We start from the raw sequence: 19,823 nt of genomic DNA, 5'->3' as shown, positions 1-19,823 counted from the left end.
GCACTTAAAAATACCTGGAGTGGCTTAGTTGGCTAGTTGGGCCGGTTGGGATTACACCAGGTTGGGATTTGAAAGCTGTAAGCCTGCATGAAGCGAAGGTTGACAGAACAGGATAGCAGGTGTGGGAGCAGAGGGTCCTCTTGACCTGCAGGATAATGTCACACTGACCACAGGTGAGAAGGAAGTTAAATAGTTTCCTTTCAAATCCCAGGCAGCATTTAAAACAGAAAAAACAACTTACTTGCAAGCCTCATAATCTTAATAAAATGTTGGTGAGAGAAGACAATGATTTTGCATTTCTGCTTTTCAGGTAAAAACATGGTTTGGAAGTATTCCTGTCCAGTTGGAAAGTAATGTAAAACTTCTCAGCAATTAGCAGTGTATCTCTGCTCAGAAAGCAGAGGAATATTATTTGCAGCGATCACCAGCCTGTGCCAAGAAAGGGCATGGCTTGCTTTTACACCCATAACAACTGCAACCGTATTTAAGTTTCAAGCTTCAAACAATTCAGACAGAGAAGAGACAGCTTTTAGTCACATCGATCTCATCAGCACTTAGAGAAGTTACTATAGAAACTGTAACAGCAGAAACAAAAAAAGGAAATAAAAACGGAAGGAGGAGGGAATGAAGATCTTTGAGAATCTGAAGTAAAAATAAAACAAAATATAAGTAAGTAGCTGAAGCTGGTGATGTAAAAATAAGAAGCCTTTTTCTTAATTAAGATAAATATGATTACAGGGATTAGAGAAGGAAAAGACCTGTAAGGCCATTATGCCATTTTTTTGGGGTCAATATAGAGTTATGAGATATTCCACAGGATCTTTTTAGGAGGTAGTCCAGTCTTGCTGTAGAAGTCCAATAAGAGTGTGACATAGGTGGGGTGGACAATGACACTTGAAAGCAAGAAGATGTTGTAAAGCTGTTTTCGGATTATGTTATATCTCTTTAGCAGGGTCTTTGACCACATAGCTGGTAACTGCTTGAAGAATATCTTGATTTGATGTGTTATTTAGTTCCTCTGTAAAACTAAACAAATAATGAGATACTCTGTTTGCAGCACATGACTGTAACTTAAGTCATTCAAACTATTTTCCATATTTTTAAAAAGTGCTGGTTTGTATGAAGGATGGAGTACTTAAAAAAAAAGTTGCAGGTTATAATAAAGACATGGGATATTTTTACAACCATATATTATGCCTATGTTGAAAGAAAATCAAAACAATTGTAATCATAAATCTAGTTGCCACTGGTGCCGAGATTGTATTATAGTTCCCACTATCAGTGGAAGAAGAACCATAAGGTGGATACAGAAATGTCATTCAGTCCTCCTCAAATAAAAATGGGTTACATTATATTTTAAGAAACCCAAACAGACAAAACCAACTAACAAACCAAAGCAAAGAAAGCTAATTAAACAAATCTACTCTGTAATGTGTCAGAATAGTATAATCCATCACAATTCATGGTTTCCATTTTGCCTGAAGCATTTTGTCTTTTATTGTTTAGTATTGTATGTACTGTTAATAAAGTAGTTGTTTCTTTTTTTCAGCATATTTACTTGTATTTCTATAGTATTTATTTGGAAGTATTTTGTACATAAGTCATCTTACTCATTTACTATACAAGTGTTGACTTTGCTGATGGGGTGAATATTTCCAGTAGCAAGGGCAGACCTAATTATTTCAAAACCAGCTGTGATTACCAAGACACCCAAAGTGCCATAAGTGTCTCAGCTAAAATTCCATAAACAGCTTTTCCTTTCAGATTTGAAATCTTGAAATGTTGATTTCAAAATAGCATCTTCCTGCAAAGAACCTGTTTTTCTCCAGAAGGGATGTCAGCCCTAATAATATTTAACAAATTCAAATTCCTTTGACTGCTCTCTGTTAACCTAAGGTCCCATACTAATGCCATTGATATGTTATTTGTCATCCTTACTCTCTCATTCTTGCAAGAATAAATCATCACACACCAAAGCAGGATAGCTGTGGCATTCAGTAATTCTTTGTGTGTTTTGAGCCAAGTTTCCCCTTTCGTTTTTTGCCAGTAGAATGTAGACTAAAGGTCTTCAGCACAAACGAGTCAGGGAAAGATTCACTAGGCAAAGTAGCCTGAAATCCTGCCCTGTGGAGCTTTGTGCTGGACACTACAGTCCCCCAAATCCCTGTAGCTGAATCTATTCAGGTTTCTCTGTAGGAACCATGATCAATATGATTCCTGAAAGGCCTTCTGCACTGGAATTTTTATGTAAAATCTGAAGATAGCTCTTTTCCCTTCAAGTTAGGTAAAGATTTTTCACCCATTGGACAGACTGTCTGAAACAGCTTTCTCATACGAGAAGTCATGTCAGAAAATCTAGTAGAAAGTTTCCTTTAAAATAGGGCTTGGGAGATGTTTAAGTGATACTATGGAATATGGTGTGTGTGTTGCCACTGAGTTGCACTGTAAATTCACATGGGTCTCATCCATATCAACACATGAAAACTGCAGAGCTCTGAGTTCAAGGAACTTTTCAGTTTGAGGTAGTGCATTCAAATCCACTGTTTTTTCCAGCAGTGTGAGCACAATTGCATGTAAGGCAGAGAGAATGTGAAATTCAGTGGACCAAAAAAAGAACAAGCAGAAAGATGATGAATATGTACTAATAAGAGACAGAAATGCAGTTCTGGAGCCTGGAATATGTGTTTCCTGTTTCCATTACTTCATCAGAAGTACTTGAGTGCAGAGGCAGTCCCTTGCCAAAGCTGGATGATAAGTAAGGAGTGAGTCAGGGAATTTTGGGAAGAGAACGGCTAGTATCAGGCTAAGATTCTTCAGTGTTCTCTGGAGATTTGAGTTTGGCATATTCTCCTTGTTTTTCTGGTGAAATAATTCAAACAAAACTTCTCACATGTCCAGTAATCATTGATTCTGAAGTATCTACTATGGCAGTCAGGATTGGAAGGACTTGTGTTTGGCTATATGAAGTATTATCTGCTATTAAGTCTTGGAAGAATTGCATCCCACAGGCTGGTACTCAGCATCAGTAGACATGTCAACTGTTCTTTCCTTGCTCCTTCATTCCTGCTCTGGAATCCCTAAAGAACCTCTCAGCTCATGAGTGTGCTGTGAAACCATTTTAAAAATATTTTATGTAGCTAACATCATTCTTATGATGATTAGAATCATCACATTGAAAAGCTCATGCAGAAATGAACACATTTAATTGGAGCAAGGCTTTAGTGTTGGGCAGTAAATAAATGCAGATGGAGAGGGTCTGTCAGTTGGGGAAGCCAGAACAGTGTCTCCTTTGGCCATCTCTGTGCAGCCTAGGACTGTTCAGAACTGGAAACAATACTGTGTTATCTTCTGTTTGAAGGCCATTCCATAAAGCCAGTATGGATTTCATTAAGGTTGTGCAAGCCATGCAATCTTGTCGAAGTAGGAATATCAGCAATAAAATATCCAGATCATGGAGTGTTCATGAGAGCAAAACAAATTTCAGGTGCAATAAACTGCTGCAGATTCAAGCATCCCAAAGGTTAGTAAGATAACCAGTATAGTAGCATCCAAGGATTAAAACAATGAATTCAGTGAGTAAAGGTTGGCTTTTGTGAAAACAAATATCTAGATTTATCCAGTACCATACAAAGGATAAATAAACCTTTTCCCTAGAACAGGAGAACAGTATATGGAAAAATTTGTGAGTGTTAGTGTCTAAGTGCTTTGAAATATATTAATGGTCAGCATGCATTTCAAGCATGTTTTTTTTTTCCAATCTCTTTTCTCCAGTGCTTAAAGGTGGAGAGGAGGGCACTGTGGTAAACCTGCCCTTTTCTTCTGAGCACTTTTCCTTCAGAAAACCTGTAGCAGCACTGGTACATGCTTTTTCTGAGACATTCCTTCCACATTTCATATCCTGTTGAACGAGTTGTAAAATTAGATGCTAAAGATACTATTTTAAAGTTAATAAGATAGTCAAAATCAACTCTTAACAAACTAGGTAACCTTTTCCAGGCCTCAGATTGCTGTTTTTTTAAGAATATGAACAATTCAAGCTTACAGATACCTTGCACAGTTTGTAACTTATTAATAAACCAGGTTTTGGCTTTAAGATAACTATGTTTTGAATATGTGTACGCATTAAATACTAAGTCAAGAGAAGCAAATTTCTGTGTTACTTCTAGATAGTTTCTTACATTTCAAAAAGAGAGCAACTTCAACTATTTATAAACTGTAATTAAGTTTCTTTACAACATGACTCATTCTCAACAAGCAAGTCCTTTTTCTTTTGCTTTCTTATGAACTGTGTGGGAAAATTAGGGTTCAGTCAGTGAAGAATTTACTCAATGCTTAATTACCCATAAACAGCCCTCCAAGTTCTGCTCATGTAGAGCTTGCATAAAGACATGATTTTCCTCACACTATGGCTGTCTAAAAATTGACTTTTAAAAAATGATCTGTAAATTGCAATGTAGGAGAAAGCAGTGTTTTACTGGCTTCTTTCTCCAGTCTGCTTCTTTGAGTTCCTCTTACATTAACAGTGTGATGCTTAGGAGAGCCAAAGTAAGAAATCCTAAGATTTAAATTACTTCGAGCATGGAACTAAATTAGAAAGCTTTACTTTCCTGAATGAGCTAATTGTTTAAATTTTCCAAAGGAAATGTTTCTATTTCTGCGAGAGAAGGGGTAAATGGGACTTTCTCTGACATAATTTTCATTTTAAATCTTGAGTTTGACAGCAGCATTTTTACCTTCATAACCAAATATTACTGCTTAACTGCATGACTTGTATAAGCTTGCTAGTTGAAGTGACTCACTTACGCAGATGAAGTTATTTTTAGGGAGATAATTTGCACTGTTTAGAAGAGAGGAAAAAAGGGAGAGAGAGTCCTACTAAGAGCTAGATCTCTCATTATAGTTTACAGAGCTCATGAACCCAGCATCCAAGCAAAAGATGACTAAGCAAGGGGTCTATTGGTACTTTCAGGAATTTACAGACATGAGTCATCTGCTTATTTTCTGCAGACATATCACCAGGGTACTTTATGAGTCAGCTGTTATTTGGAAATAGTACTTGTATTCAACATGAATAGGTTTTTGTAGTTCTTAAGTAACTAGCATGCCAAACCAACACAGGCTTTTACAGTTTGCCTAGTTCAGGTGTTAATTTACAAAACTGATGTGTTGTTCTTAACTGTGATGCATTTTTCATGGCAAAGTGTGAATGTTGTCTCGCATGTAATTACAGTAACACCTTTGTCACCTTAGATATTGCATGAAGGCAGATCTGATTTTGTATTTATGTGCAGATTGAGAGTCAGACTGCCTACATATGACCAGGTAAAAAGAAAAATTTTCTTTAGCAGACTGTGTGTGACTATGGGCAGAATTTGACCTTTCATGTCCAACACACCTTGCCAGCATTAATTACCATTGGTATTTGCTTATTTTTTTCATTCTGTGCACTAACAGTGTCAATGGACGGGCATCCACTGGGACGGAAGCAAGTTCTTGCCTTCCTTTTCTATTGCTGAAATAATAGCTGGCTACCTTGAGATAAGTATAACACTTTAAACTCAAGGCTATTTCCTGTTTACTGGTCTTTTAGGTGTGGTTGTGTTCCAGAATTAGGGACAGGTTTTTTTACTTGGTCTGGACACATCCACACCTTGTATTAAAGAAACACTTGGGTTAGAAAACTGGAAGTTTGGCGATTTCAGGTGAAGGGTAGTGTTATAAAGCAAAGGCAGTTTAAATTTTCAAAACTGTATTTGCAGTTCAGGATAATACTGCTGTTGTCCAGATGTAGGATGCACAATTTTGAATCTAGTTTGATTATCTGATTTATGTGATCAGTTTATAATCTAAGTAATTCCTGAAAATTCCTATACAGGTTTTGGTTAATAGAAGATATTTTGGTGGTACCTTCTCATAACAAATACAGGTGTCACTGTAATGAGAGCACTGCCTCAATTATCCATTTTAAGCAGTGCTTCTAGTGCTAGATACTTTGTCTTAAGAGCCCACCTTTAGTTTTAGGTAATGGAAAAAACTGTTGCTGCTTGCCTGTGTTATGTAGATGGCAGTTTTGAAGGGAAAGTTAATGGAAGTTAGAAATTCTCAACTAAAAAGTTAAGTAGAAGGCTCAAACTATTACTTGAATGCTTTGCTGAAGTTTGTTATTCCTCTCATATGGTGATAAAATACGGAAGTATACAGACTTGGTTTCTCTTAAGGAGTTGGTACTTAACAAGGCAAAAGATGCACTAGAGAAGCAGTATAAGCACTCAGAGCTGAAGTAGTATATTTATAATATTTAAATAGAGAATCAGTCTCCTTGTTTCTTTACTCTTTTCCGTGGTAGAGTCCTTCAGAGGCCGAGGCACACACACCATTTGTGAGGGGAGGAGACAGCTTGCTTGCTGATAAATGGCCACGTTACACCAATGTTTTTCAGGGTTGTTATTCAGTAATCACATTCTAAAGCGGAATTTGACAGAGCAATCTTTGAATCTAACCTTTGTTAAAGCAGTGATCTGCCCTCAAATTAGCAGAACTCTGCCCATGTCATTAGCGCTTCAATACCTGCTGGAAGCGGCTGTGTGGGCTGAGTCACCCGGGCTCCGGCACCTGTCACGTGTGGCTCAGACCCCGGTCATGAACTGAGCAGGCGCCGTCCTCCGCGGGAGGATTTGTTGTGTTTCGGGACTGCGGCTGGAATAGCGCGTTTAATTTAGTGTGCTTCGTGGCTACAAACGCTTTTACTCCTCGAGCTTGGAGGGTAGTGTAGGGAAAAGAGAGATACGGTGTGGCTGATGTGCATCTGAGTATTTCGATGTGATTAGATAAACTGAAAGATGGAGGAACTAGCAGGATGATAGCATGGAATCTGGAAAATAAAACCTGCCTTACACTGATACCTCAGTCTGTGAGCAGGGATTTCATAGGAAGTGCTGGAATCTGTGGAAGTATTTAAAATACAATTCCACTGCAGTGTTCTTTCACTGTACAGAATTAAAAAAATGTGATTTGGAGGATAGCAAAAAGTAAAGTTGTAGGTGTTTTATAAATGAAGCCTACACCTTTAAAAGAAATACACATTCTTCTGTTAATTAGATTAGACATTTAATATTAGTAACTCAAGTCTTGTCATAACTCAATTTAACTACATATTTCTCAAGCCTCCTGAAATAAAAAGTAGACAAAGAAAATACAAACTATTATTCTAACAATGAAAAAGTTAAAAACTGGTTCTAACCATAAAAAATACACCGTTTCTAACTGTTGTAGACTATTTTATTGTTCCACCAGACCTAGCTGATCATGAGACAGTGATAAGCAAAGGAACTAAGAGGTTCTGATTTTTATTTTTAGTGAGATATTTTGGGTATTAATGACTTTGCAGTGTGTTTTTGGTTTTGTGGGTGTTTTCTTGTCTAGCAGATGACAGCAAGTTGAAATCTTTTCCAGCTCATATGACTGAATCTTTCTACATTCTATATCAAATCATTTGACCACTTTAGGACACAGACAGCTGTAGAATGAGAAAGATAATGCTTTTGATGTCCATGGGGACACTAAAATATATTGGTTAAAGCAGATAAAGATAAATTTGGTTTTCTAATGGAAAGTATAACAGTGTATTTTGTGAATTTTTGAAAGGGGAGATTTCACTATAAAAGTAATTTTTTTTAATAACTAAATAATTCTGGTGGAAATTTTATGATTAACATAGCAATGCACGAGCTAAACTTTTTTTTAAATCATGTACTTTACAAAAGTGTTTTGGTAAAGCAAAGTGTCCCATACAGCCAATAGGTTGGAATCATTACTTATAAGAAATGCAGAAGGATGTTTTAGAACTAACCATGAGTTTCTCCTTTTCTGACACCTTTAAACCAATAGAATGGTCTGATATATTCCCAATAAGAAAAAAGGAAAAAAATACCCTGGTGTATTTTTTAATGACCTTTTTTTCTTCCTGAATTGCAGTTGACCTTCCCCTGTACTTTCCTCGAGACCAGCCAACCCTAACGTTTCAGTCCGTCTACCACTTCACTAACAGTGGCCAGCTGTACTCCCAGGCCCAGAAGAATTACCCATACAGCCCCCGATGGGATGGCAATGAAATGGCCAAGAGAGCAAAGTAAGTCAGATTGCTGTTTCCTACTAAGCATTCCATTTGTCTCATGGTCGTTGGTGGGTAGAAATTTCATGGATATAAGTGTACATTTTCAGTGTTACAAAAGCTCTGAGTCCTGGTGTTCCTGTAGGTGAGTGTAGACAGATACTCATGCTTATTATATTAGTGCCAGAGGACTGAACAAAAGAAGGCTCTTCCTGCTGGGCTTTGTATGGCACGGAGTGGTGACAGTCTCTACTCCAGAGGACTTCCAGTCTAAGTAGACGAGATAGCCCCCAGCAGGAGTAACCTGCCTGGTAGCAGTCAGTTAAGGTAACTCCCTGGGGTTGTGTGGGTGTTGAGGGGACCCTGAAGGGAAGCATGTGAGCTGGAGAGAGCAAGGAAGAAAAACCTGAAAGATCTGGAATTAGGCTGTAATGAAAAGACATGGAAGAACAGAAGGAGGTAGAGCAAACCACTATTCCAGCATAGGAGGCAGTCCTATCAGATCTTGAGAAAGTTATCTAAAAATCTGAATATCTCTTGCTTTATTGCTTTTTTGTTGGATGGAAACAGAGAATCTCTGTCTCCTTCCTCTATATTTTTTTCTGCAAGCCCTTGTTTTGGGCTAAGGAGAGACCACTTCAGTCTGTGTACCCCTTTAGTTAATGATGACAGGGCAGCCTCACAGAAAGGTTCTGTTGCAAGGGCAAGCTGCCATAGACAGTGGTGTCCCCAAAGCTAGATATTGTCCCTGTCTTCTCATGAAGCAGAACAGATTTTACCTGAATGGGAAAACATGGGAAGCAGCCTTGCTGCAGAATTTTGATTTTGCAAAGTGTAAAAATGTTAGAACAGTAAGAGATTTAAGCAGGCTCATAATGAGTTGTTCAGCATGTAAAAGCATCAAACTGCATAAATCAAAAGGCGTATTGGGATGAACGTTTTGAATGACAGTCAGAAGATTAAATTAAATCAGCAAATATGCATAAAGAAGAGTCGAAACAAAAATAGTTCAGGCTGAGTAAATCAAATGAGTGGCATGGTCAGAGACTGTAATTTGGAAATGATGGAAGCAAACAACAATTGACTGATGCATTTGTAGATTTTCATACTAATTTAAATTCTATGGACAACATCAAGTAACATTTGATTTGGGATTTTGATGCATTGTAATAAAAATTTTTTTGCTAGTATTTGGTTTTGGCACCGTACTGTTTATAGGAGCATCATTTCTTGATGATTTTTTGTGTGTGTGGAATTTCCTCTTTTCTCTAGCAGGATATTATGAGTATTTTGTTTATTAAAAAAAAAAAAAAAAGAAGAAGAAGAAGAAATAATAGCTGTGGCTTTTTTTATGACCATATTACAAAATGCATTTCTTTTGTAGCTGAAAGCTTACAAGTACCTATGTGCTGTCTGCTAAGTGCATTCACTTATGGGTGGGTGTATACAAATGGACTTCTCTGCCCTGCACTTGAAATTTAGAAGTATTACAACAGTTTTGATAAAAAGCACTAAATGTGTACACTTACTATCACATGTACTTCTGGTGAGGTTATTCACTCTTACGTTTGAGCCTGTTCATTTGAGTTTTACACTGGATACGTAATATGAGAAGGATGATGAGAAGCGGGGGAAGACAGTGTGCTGAGATGTCTGAAATAGCAATCATTGAGCTGCAAAGAGACAGAGAAGCTGCTCCAGTTAAAAGCGCTTGGCTTGCAGGAACAGCTAGTGATTCCTGAGTAGGTACCATAAATAAATCTGTATCAAGACAAGTATGATGTTATGATACGTGTGAGCGTATTTTAAGAAAGATTTTTAACACAATTGAGCATCTTATGTAAACAGTGTTTAAAATATTTGCTGGGGCTTCTCAGTATAGGTTAGTGTGTTTCAACACAACCAAATAACTTCTTATTCTATTTTATTTTTACCACAGACATGTTATGGACCAACTATATGGGAATATATGTTGATATATAGGAAAGCATTCTAAAGAAACGTTTTAGTTCAAACACCACATGAAAACTTCCCAAATAAAAACAGAAAAAATAATGCATTATTTACTCTTGAGAAACAATGTCATTCTGCTCTGCTGAAGTAAATTTAGCCCTTGTTAAATCAGAGACAACTTGTTTGTGTTCCTAAATACTGTCAATTAGGTTTTGCTTATATATAGTCTTTTTCCCTCTTAGCAAAATGGTCTCCCAAGTGCTTAGCATTCTTTGAGACAAAACATCTCTGTTTATCTTCCTGGCCATTGCTCTAGGGCCACAGGATCTCCCGCTTGGTGTTCCAGTATCTGACCAAATTCTTCACCCTTCTTCTCAAACTTCAGGGACCAGTGTACACTATCTTCCTCTCTGGGGCTAAAAACACAGTCAAGAGCAGCTTTTGCTTGCTCTTGCACTAACTGTAGAAGAATCATCAGGTTTGAAACGGCATCAGTCACAGATTTCTTCATCCTCAATTTTGGCAAGCCTTGCCTCTGTTTTCAGCAACTCAACACAGCCTGCTTATTCATGGGCAGAGCTGTCATAAGTTCATTCCAAAGGGAGTTTGATTCTGTGCCCAGCCTTCTTCCAAGGTTGTTTTGCTGTGGATTGTTGGGGTTTTTTTCCCAAACAGGTGAGCCCATCCAGTTCCTTCAGTGCAGGGACCAAACTTGAAAGTCTTGGTATCCTTGCTTATCTCTGTGGCCCCCAGCAGAAGTAGGCATCTCTTTTGAAGTTAGAACTTAACCCTTTGCTGTAGCCTTGAAATAATCAGGAGTAACTATAGGTAGGAGCAAAATTACTCCCCTAAAATGCATACATATAAAAGTAGATTGCATGCATTCACACCTAGAGACATATCACTAAATCTAAAAGGCAAATTCCCATATCAGAGTATCAGTTTAGCTGGATCTTTTTTATTCAGAGAGAAAAACTGTTCATGTTCTTGCTGAAGTAATTGGACCAATTTATATCTGTCTTGATAAAGTCCATGAAGTCAGACTCTCTTTTTCTGTGTCCTCTTAGGCAGATTTTAAAATCACTGGGCTCCTTTGCAGCCCACTGACTTAGATTCTTCACTGAGAGATAGCATCTGGTAACTGAAGCTTGGTATTGTCTTAGCCCAGGGATTGCCCTCTGGCTTTATTTAATTCTGAAGGATGAATCAAGTCCTGATTTAATAATGTGATTTCAATTGCCTCCAGATTGCTTGTTTCTCAGCTAACACAAAATTTTAACCTGTTCGTCCAGCTAGAAGCAGGGAAACCAAAAACATTAAAATTTCCTTACAAGCTGCTGAGATGCCATTTCCTCTCAGTTGGTATCTCAGGCTTTGCCTCTTTTAGGTCATTTATTTTTATGTCTGTGGCCTCCTGCGTAAGCAGCTTCTCCAAAAGATTTGGTCCTAAAATACAATGGCAAGCCTAAGAAAATACAGTAAATTATGGAAAGTTAGCAGCCTTGTTTGTGGTGTACGTGTGAAGTAAAACATCTCTGTGCAGTTTCCATGGGAAAGCTTTCTTGTCTTCTTGCTTAAAAAGGCATTCAAGTGTACATAAATGGAGTCTTTAAAGAACATGCAGACTTGAAGCCTGGGATTTTATGGAGGAATACTGTAAATAAAGCTTGTTTGTTTATACAAATGAAATTCAGTTCTTAGATGTACTCTGGCCCAATTTCTGTCCGACCCAGTGCTGCTCTGTAGACTTAGGTCATACTTCAGGGGAGACCAAGTTAAAACTCAGTTTACTGTTTTATCCTACATAAATCCACCTACTCATCATTAAAAATAGCAGGAGCATGGAAAACTGGTACCACAATAAGAAGTTTTTCCAAGGGTTCATATTCCCTTTCTTTCCAAACTGGCTGATAAAACGGGTGTCTGAATAAGATTGTTATCCCTGAGCATTCATCGGTGTTTGCTGAATGTGGTATGAATTTTATATATCCCTTAGGGCGTTCAGAGGGCGAAAGCTTAAAAGGGCTCAAGTACTCTCAACTGTATATTGGCTGTTGTTCTGCCATGAGGTCAAGTGCATTTTCAGGAATATGCAGGCACATCTTGTGCAAGCCACGTATGTATCCCCAGCATGGCTGCAGCTTCAGTTTGTGCTCAGCAAAAGTGTGCCATGGTTAGGACGCGTCAGGCTGGTGAACTGGGCCATAGCATTTTCAGCCTCAGCGATACCTTTTCCTTGAGTATCATCAAGTTAGATGATGTGTGTCATGTGAATAATTGAGCCCCCCACTACAAGAAAGACACTGAGATGCTGGAGCATGTGCAGAGAAGGGCAACAGAGCTGGGGAAGGGTCTGGAGTACAAGTGCTGTGAGGTGTGACTGAGGGAGTTGGGGGTGTTCAGTCTGGAGAAAAGGAGGCTCAGGAGGCACCTTATCACTCTCTACAACTGCCTGAAAGGAGGCTGTAGCCAGGTGGGGGTTGGCCTCTTCTCCCAGATGACAAGTGATAGGAAAAGAGGAAATGGCCTCAAGTTGTGCCAGGGGAGGTTTAGATTGGATATCAAGAAAAATTTCTTCCCCAAAAGGGTTGTCAAGCAAGGCTGCCCAGGGAAGTAGTGAAGTCACCACCCCTGGAGGTGTTTCAAAGGTGTGTGGATGTGGCACTTAGGGACATGGTTTAGTGGTGGGCTTGGCAATGATGGGTTAATGGTTGGACTCTATGAACTTGGTGGTCTTTTCCAACCTTAACAGTTCTGTGATTCCATGATTACATTTACAAGTTTAAAAATTGCATTTCTTAGTCTAATAAAAGGATATTTGAAAAGAAAAAGGGACAGTTTTTGGGTTGCTGTTTAGACATCAGTTGTAGTATGTCAAAGACTTGCTGTTGTATTCAGTAAATTTTGAGTACCCTAGTGATTTTTTTTTTGTTATTTTGACATTAACCAGTTTCAACTTGTCCATTTTTTTATTATTATTCAGATTTCTTTCACATTTTAGGCAGAATATCTATTACTATATTTCAAATTCTTTTAAAATAACAAGTTTCACAATTTTAATGAAACTTTTGAGTTCCAGGTATGCTACCATGAATCTCACTATAAAATTTACATGTAAATATTGCACCCTTTTTACAATCTTCTCTTCTTGATAGGTGTAATTAAGGTAATAAATATTTTTTTATTCTTTGGGTTGTATTTAAGGGGTTCTTTTGCTTATTTGTAAAAGTATCAAATTGTATTTGCCTGTATTATGTGATTTTCATGTTAATGAAAACACATTATGACATTAGTCATCTTTAAAGAGCAGTTTTCCAAAAACTAACTTATTTGCATTACATATACTCACCTCACGAAGCTTTTTTCATGACAGTCTTTGTTGTGTGTTACCTTAAACTTAAAAGGAATTTCATAAAAATGAGAATAAGGAACAGAAGCATAGAAGCCAGGAACATCGTTCTTCCCTAGGTGTGTGTGCATGCGTTCAAACATTTGCAAGGCTCAGAGGATTCTTTGTGGAGAAGAACACCAGGATAGGTACAACTAAGGGCTGAGGTGGTGAGCTGGGTCACTCATTTAGCTCTGATTTTTGATAGTTTTGCATCAGAAACTGAACTGAAGTGATTTTCTTGCCTGAAATCGAGTGTAGCTGACACTTTGTTGCCGCTGGTGGGCCACTCTTCAGAACAGGAAAGGGCCAATACACTGTGACAGCCATGACAAGCAGAGATGTGGCGACCCAGACGGGTGAAGCTTATGAAGAAGTTAATTTGATTTTATAGACCATTAAATCAAAACTGTGGGAGTGTCAGCTGATCAGAATTATATGGGAACAGTAGAAAGGAAAATGGAAAAAGCTCCATTTGTTAAAATACTGATTGCATTTATGCTTGTAGTGTGTTCTGCAGTTGATTTACCAGCAAAACTTAATAACAAAATTATTTTGATTTTAAGATATAATAGGTGAATTAGATAGGACTTTTAATTAGCATTTTCCCAAGACATTATTTTTACATAGTTCCTCTGCATACACTACAGAATACAGTACATACACATGATAGTTGCACTTCTGGAGTCATATTTTTCATGTAGTTTTCTTTAGATGTCTCCCTGGATAATTAAGTCTGACTCTTAAGTTATGGTATATTAGTTTCTGACAGGTGCCTGCCAGGGATCTTCAGTGCTGTCATGCATTATGTGGATTTCAGCCAAGACAGAAGGGCCTGGGTATTTGTTTCTGGTCACTTCTCATTAAAGCTTTGACTGTAGGAAAGAAAAACAACTATTTAAAGATGAGGAGTATAGGTGCTATAGGAAGTGCATAGAAATAAAATCTGTTAGGCAATTAGTTTTTCTGTGATTTTGTATAGATAACTGTATATGTGTGAACTGTACATATGTGCGTTTTGATATATAGTAAATATTCTTTCTGCAAAAAAAGTACACTCCTATATTGACAAGAGAAATGCACAGAAGAGATTGGAGAAGTTGGCATGATAGAAGTGGAATATAATAGCACTTTGCTGGAAGACAACTGCTTTGTAGGAATGAAAGGTTAGAATTTAATGTAGGTGGTTCTTGGATAACTGGGATTAAGTGGCGTTCTAGAAATACTGTGAAACACAGTCACTGTCTGATTTGGCTTTATTAGAGATCTCCATTATACATTTATGAAAGCTGCTAGTTCTATATTAAAGCATTAAATTACAGTTAGGAACTTATGCAAAGAAATGTCCTCCCTTTCTCGAGATAAAAGAGTAGAGAGAAATACATGGGTTTGGAAGGGCCTGAGATTTAATAGCCCAGATAAATACTGTTGCTTGATCAGTTACAAAATAAACAGCTAAATAAAAATAGTAGGTGAACTCCATAGTCTTGTCCTTTGAGTAATATTTAAAATTGTTCCATTAAGTTAGGTAAAACTCTGCATTCATTTAGCCCACTATCATGTCTGTATCAATAGGTAGTAGTGGATGCTTGTGGAAAAGCATGGAAGAGCATGTAGTCATATTTTCACTGGATGTTCCACCATCCTCAAAGATTTCTTTATCCAGTACTGTTAAGTAACTGTTACTGTGCAAGTTAAGTTACTGTTAAGTAAGCATTTCTGTTAAGTAACCCTACCTAGCTTTCCTTCTATTTGCTTGCTTTTTGTACCAACATCATAACATCATATAATTCTGTGGCAAGGGATCGCACAGGTGTGGTGTGAATAACAAACTCTGTTGGCTTTTTTGCATTCCTGCCTCCTCCTAGCTCAAGTTGTTACCCTCTACCTCTTGTATGAAGAGAGGCAGCACAAAGTTAATCTGCTGATCCCCTCCATAACCTTTGTTTTATGAACCTCTTCATGTCTCTTTTGTCACCTTTTCTCTTGCTCTGCTCACTCCTTCCTTCTCCAGAACCTCTCCATGTTTCTGATCACCCTTGTCCCACTTCTTTCTCCCTTTACTGTTTCTGTGATTTTCCTTCTGAGGCAGGGAGCTGTGGGTTACTCATGATACATTCCCCGTGCATTTATATGATGATGTAGTGATATTGTCCAGTTTACTCTCTGTTCTGGTTCTAATAACATCTGATTTGTTTCTTTGCATATAGATGAAGGTTAGTTACAGCGTCATTTTAGCACCAACATCTCCTTTTTGTCTGTTTTTCCGAGCCTGTGTTTTTTGTGTAAGTAAAATTATGTATTTTTCCTCACATATTTCTCCTTTCATGTTTGTCAATATTGACTTTTCATCTGGTATGTTATCTCCCAGTCTCCAGTACTATAAGAACTATCTGCAGTTCCTCATAATTGTGCCTCATTTTCCCTTCCCTGACTAAATTGTTAGCATTAACAAACCTGTCCATCTTCCTTTGCTCACTTCTGCATCATGTAGAAATACGAACAACACAGGTCTGTGTTGTTGTGTTGATCACAGAACACCCATTTCTGTGCACTTCTCAGGTGACTTCACCCTAATGGTATTCATCATTTATTCCTGTCCTTTTCTTTGTATCTTGACCTGCTATTTATCCATTCATGAATCTTCTCTCCTTCTGTGGTAATTCAGGTGGTTTTGTGCCTTTGAAAAACCTTCCCAAATACCTGTAGGTAAGTTGAACAGTGTGTGTCACTTGAATTTCTCTTGTCCATGTGGTTTTGATACCTTAAGAAAATAGGAGACTTGAGAAGTACAGGTTTGGCTCCTACCGAATGTATCATATTTACTTGAGTCCACTAATTTTGGACTTTTTATGAATTTATGGTTTCTGTTAACAGTCTCTGCCAATTTGTAAGGTATGGACATGAGATTCATTGGGTCACATTGAGTTCCTTCTATCCTCCCAGACCTCCAGACCTTTTTTTTAATTGACATCAGACTTCTCTGGTACCAAGATGTTTTAAGCAGGAGGTTACAAGCTATTTTTAAGAGTTTAACTTTCTCACACTTGAGTTTCTCTAGAACTTGGGTGTGAATGTAATCTGGGGCTGCTGATTTGGTTGTGTTTTGTTCATTTGCTCATTACCTTTTTGGCTGACATTTCTGCATGAGTCAGATCTTTTGGTACATCTCTTGGAAAGCAGGATTCTGGTATGGCAGCCTCTTCAAGCTCCTCCATTTCATTTATTCTTTGTGACTTTAGTTCTCCTGAGCATTCTTTTTACTTTTTGACCACATTTTATACTGTTTGACAAGTGTTTATTTCGAGGGCCAGAGCTAATTTGTTCCTCAAATTAATTTTTTATTTGTTTTATTCTGTATTTTCTTGTTAGTGTTAAGGTTTGTTTCTGTCAGGTTTTCCCCTCTGTATGGGTCTCCAACCTTTTGAACATTTTTTTTTTTTACTTCTAATAGCAAATATATATCTTTTGAATAGCACAGAGAAACAACTGCTTTAATATGTTTTATATAATCACAGATGTGTGGCATCTCATCCATTTCCTTCTGACTGGTTTGTCCTAATGAATATCCAAGGAGGTTTCTTTTATGGTTTGGTATGTTGCCTTCGGCCCCTGTTGATAAGCAATCTGGCAAAGCAAAGCGAATGGCATGATGAAATCAGTACTTTCACCTGCAAGCAAACTTTGTTTTCAGGGATGCTGGTTGTCAGACTCGTTATGGATGCATCTGTGGTGTAACTCTTCATTTCTGCCTCTGAACTACAATTAAGGGATTCAATAATCTCTTAAAGATAATTCAAATTTTATTACTACTGTGAGCTCCTCTCTTCTTGCATCTCTACACTTGTCTTTCCTTACAAGCTTCAATCCTGAATGTATTCTTGCCCAGTCTTTTCTGCTTTCTCTTACTACTTAATATCATCACTACTTTCACACATTCTTTACCTTGCCTTTTATGCTTTGAAGAGGTTCCTAGTTGCATCTTGTCTCACATTGACTCTCTCCTTCAAATCTAATAAAGAGTTTGTTTAATAATTGCTCTCCAACAGTAGAGCTCATTGTGCGTTTTACGTAGCCTAGATGAGAGGAAATAATATGTGTCTTGAATAAACACTATCCCTTTAAAAAGTTAACCTTTACCTGGAGTGGAAAAATATGGCTATGACACTTCAGCAACTAGGAAAAATAGAGGAGACTTGTCATGCTGTAGCTCATAGGACTGGAAATTTCCTGCAAATTAACACTGTATTTAAAAAGACTCTGTGAAGACTGAGTTTTTCCATGATGGCCTTGGAATATCATTCTCATGATCCACTGATAAGGAAATGGAGTGACCATGCTGTGACAGAGATATTCCAATGCACCCTTCACAGACACTCACTACCCTGTGGGGAAAATGGAAGTTAAGAAAGCAGAAGCAAAATTTGCTATGATCTAAGACCACAGGCTTTCAACTGACTGAAGTAAATCTATTTATGTACATTGTGGAGAAGGTGAAGGAAGTGAAGTGTTTTATCTCTTGAACTGACTGGCAAGCAGAAGGCATTGATGAAACTGTTTCAAAATGAGAGGTTCATTTTTCTATGCATGCTTTGGAACACAGATTCACTGTATCTGTGCAATACACCTTTGTAAATTTTCAAATATCTATATCAGAAATCTGTGAGACATTAAATACCAGAATCTTGATTTCCAGATGATTTTTAAAATTTGCTTTCATAGTTACTGGCCTTGGTCTATATTAACTGATTATGTCCAGTAGCTGTAATTTTTATCTGTAATTGTCAGTAAAGGTCCATACATTTGGGAACGCATATATTCTTGGAACCAAAGTTAGCATCCTTTGCAAAGTGATGACCCTACTTATGCTGCTGCTTTAAAATAAACATTAATTGCCAGCCTACATAATGATCTGCAATCCTGGCTCCACAGAAGTTCCCTAGAACTCCCTTCCTTTATATTTTGCTTTTAGTCAGATTGTTATATTTATGGTTGTTTCGTGCTTTGAACAGATTGTCAGAATTCATTTTGCTTTATGGTAAGTTGGGCAGCAAAGTCATCTTAATTTTTACAGCAAACCAATGTTGAATTCTTCACTTTATTTATAAGATCAATTGACACCATAGGTTTTTGGAACAGATGCAAATGTATAAAAAAATGAAAATTTAATTTTTATTTCTGTTTGCTTCATATGGATTAAAGCCACCTGTTAATTCTGCAATCACCAAACTGTTGAAAAACATGTCTAAATATAACCATTTTTTGTACCTTTCTGTGTGACTTGAATCAGAAATGGCAATAACTCCAGAAAGAACTTCTGGAGCAAAAAGATATTGTTAGTAAAATACAGAAAACAGCTTTTGGACTTGAGTGAATTTTAATGTTTAAACTTCTGATGTGTACTTGATTTCACTAGTTCTGCCACTTCTATTTCCTGTTATGATTTCGGTAGCACATGTTTTGGTTTGTTTGTAATTTTGGAGACTGTTTCTGTTGTGCAATATTATAAACTAAGCTGAAAACAACCGTATTTCTTAAAAACTTATGTTTTGATGGCTGCCCACTGCAGACCTCCAGTTCTCTTGATGCTTGACTACTGTTCTGTCCATCAGCCTGGTTGCACAGTCAGTGCCTTGCATAGACTGGCAGATAGAAATAGGCATAAGAAGTTTACTAATCTCCTCGTAGGTAGTTCACAATAAAAGGAGGTAGAGAGAGAGAAGTATTAGAAGAGGAAGAGGGATTGTGATGCATTTGTTTTGGCACGTGGGAAAAAAAATTGCTAGCAGCATAATGGCATTGTGCACTGACTCCTTTGTACATTTGTGTGTTTAGGCAGTTACAGTAGCCATAATTTAAGAACTATTGTCTTGCTGTTGTATAAACACTTCAGATGTTTGCTTGGCATCACCAGTTCTGGAGGTGTATAAAATGGAGAACTGTGTAGACATTGTGTTTCACATAAAAGCAAAATATTTGCTATAGATAAAGCTGCCTAGTAAGGAAATTAAAACCACATCCCAAAGAGCATACCATCAAGAATCTTACTTTAGAAACATGAATACATGCCAAGTATGGTTATGTATATTTGAAGTGAGAAAGAAATCCTGGAAGGTACCTATGTCATTCTGCCACTGTGCTTGGATAAATTTTTGTGATGTTCGGATTTGAGTGGTGTTTTAGAAATGCTGCTGTCTCCTGATTGCCTGGTGCATTCCATAATAGTCCTGATTATAATTAGCTCCTGAGCCTTTGCCACCTGGCACCCAGCCCTGTTGTGGGCCTGCCTGCTACAAGCCCAGTTCCAGCTAGGGAATCAAAAGTTAAGAGTGCTGCGAACTATTTGTCACTTCAGTTTCTGTAATATCTTAG

The 19,823-nt window shown here is 37.6% G+C and overlaps 1 protein-coding gene across 2 annotated transcripts in view; it reads left to right on the top strand.

Annotated features, from left to right (window-relative positions):
- The window catches only part of BABAM2 (BRISC and BRCA1 A complex member 2), a 171,790-nt gene that overhangs the window by 133,194 nt on the left and 18,773 nt on the right, over window positions 1-19,823 (top strand). For both annotated transcript variants that reach the window (XM_042051606.1, XM_042051605.1), the window contains exon 11: window positions 7,975-8,128. In XM_042051606.1, coding sequence (XP_041907540.1) covers window positions 7,975-8,128 — 154 coding nt within the window. The remainder of the gene's footprint in view (window positions 1-7,974; window positions 8,129-19,823) is intronic.

Source organism: Corvus kubaryi, unplaced genomic scaffold (assembly GCF_017639235.1).
Source record: "Corvus kubaryi isolate FWS band 111438036 unplaced genomic scaffold, C.kubaryi_AGA036_p1.0 76, whole genome shotgun sequence".
Classification (NCBI taxonomy): Eukaryota; Metazoa; Chordata; class Aves; order Passeriformes; family Corvidae; genus Corvus; species Corvus kubaryi.
The sequence above is the reverse complement of the archived record's forward strand: the minus strand, read 5'-3'. Positions and strand labels throughout refer to the sequence as shown.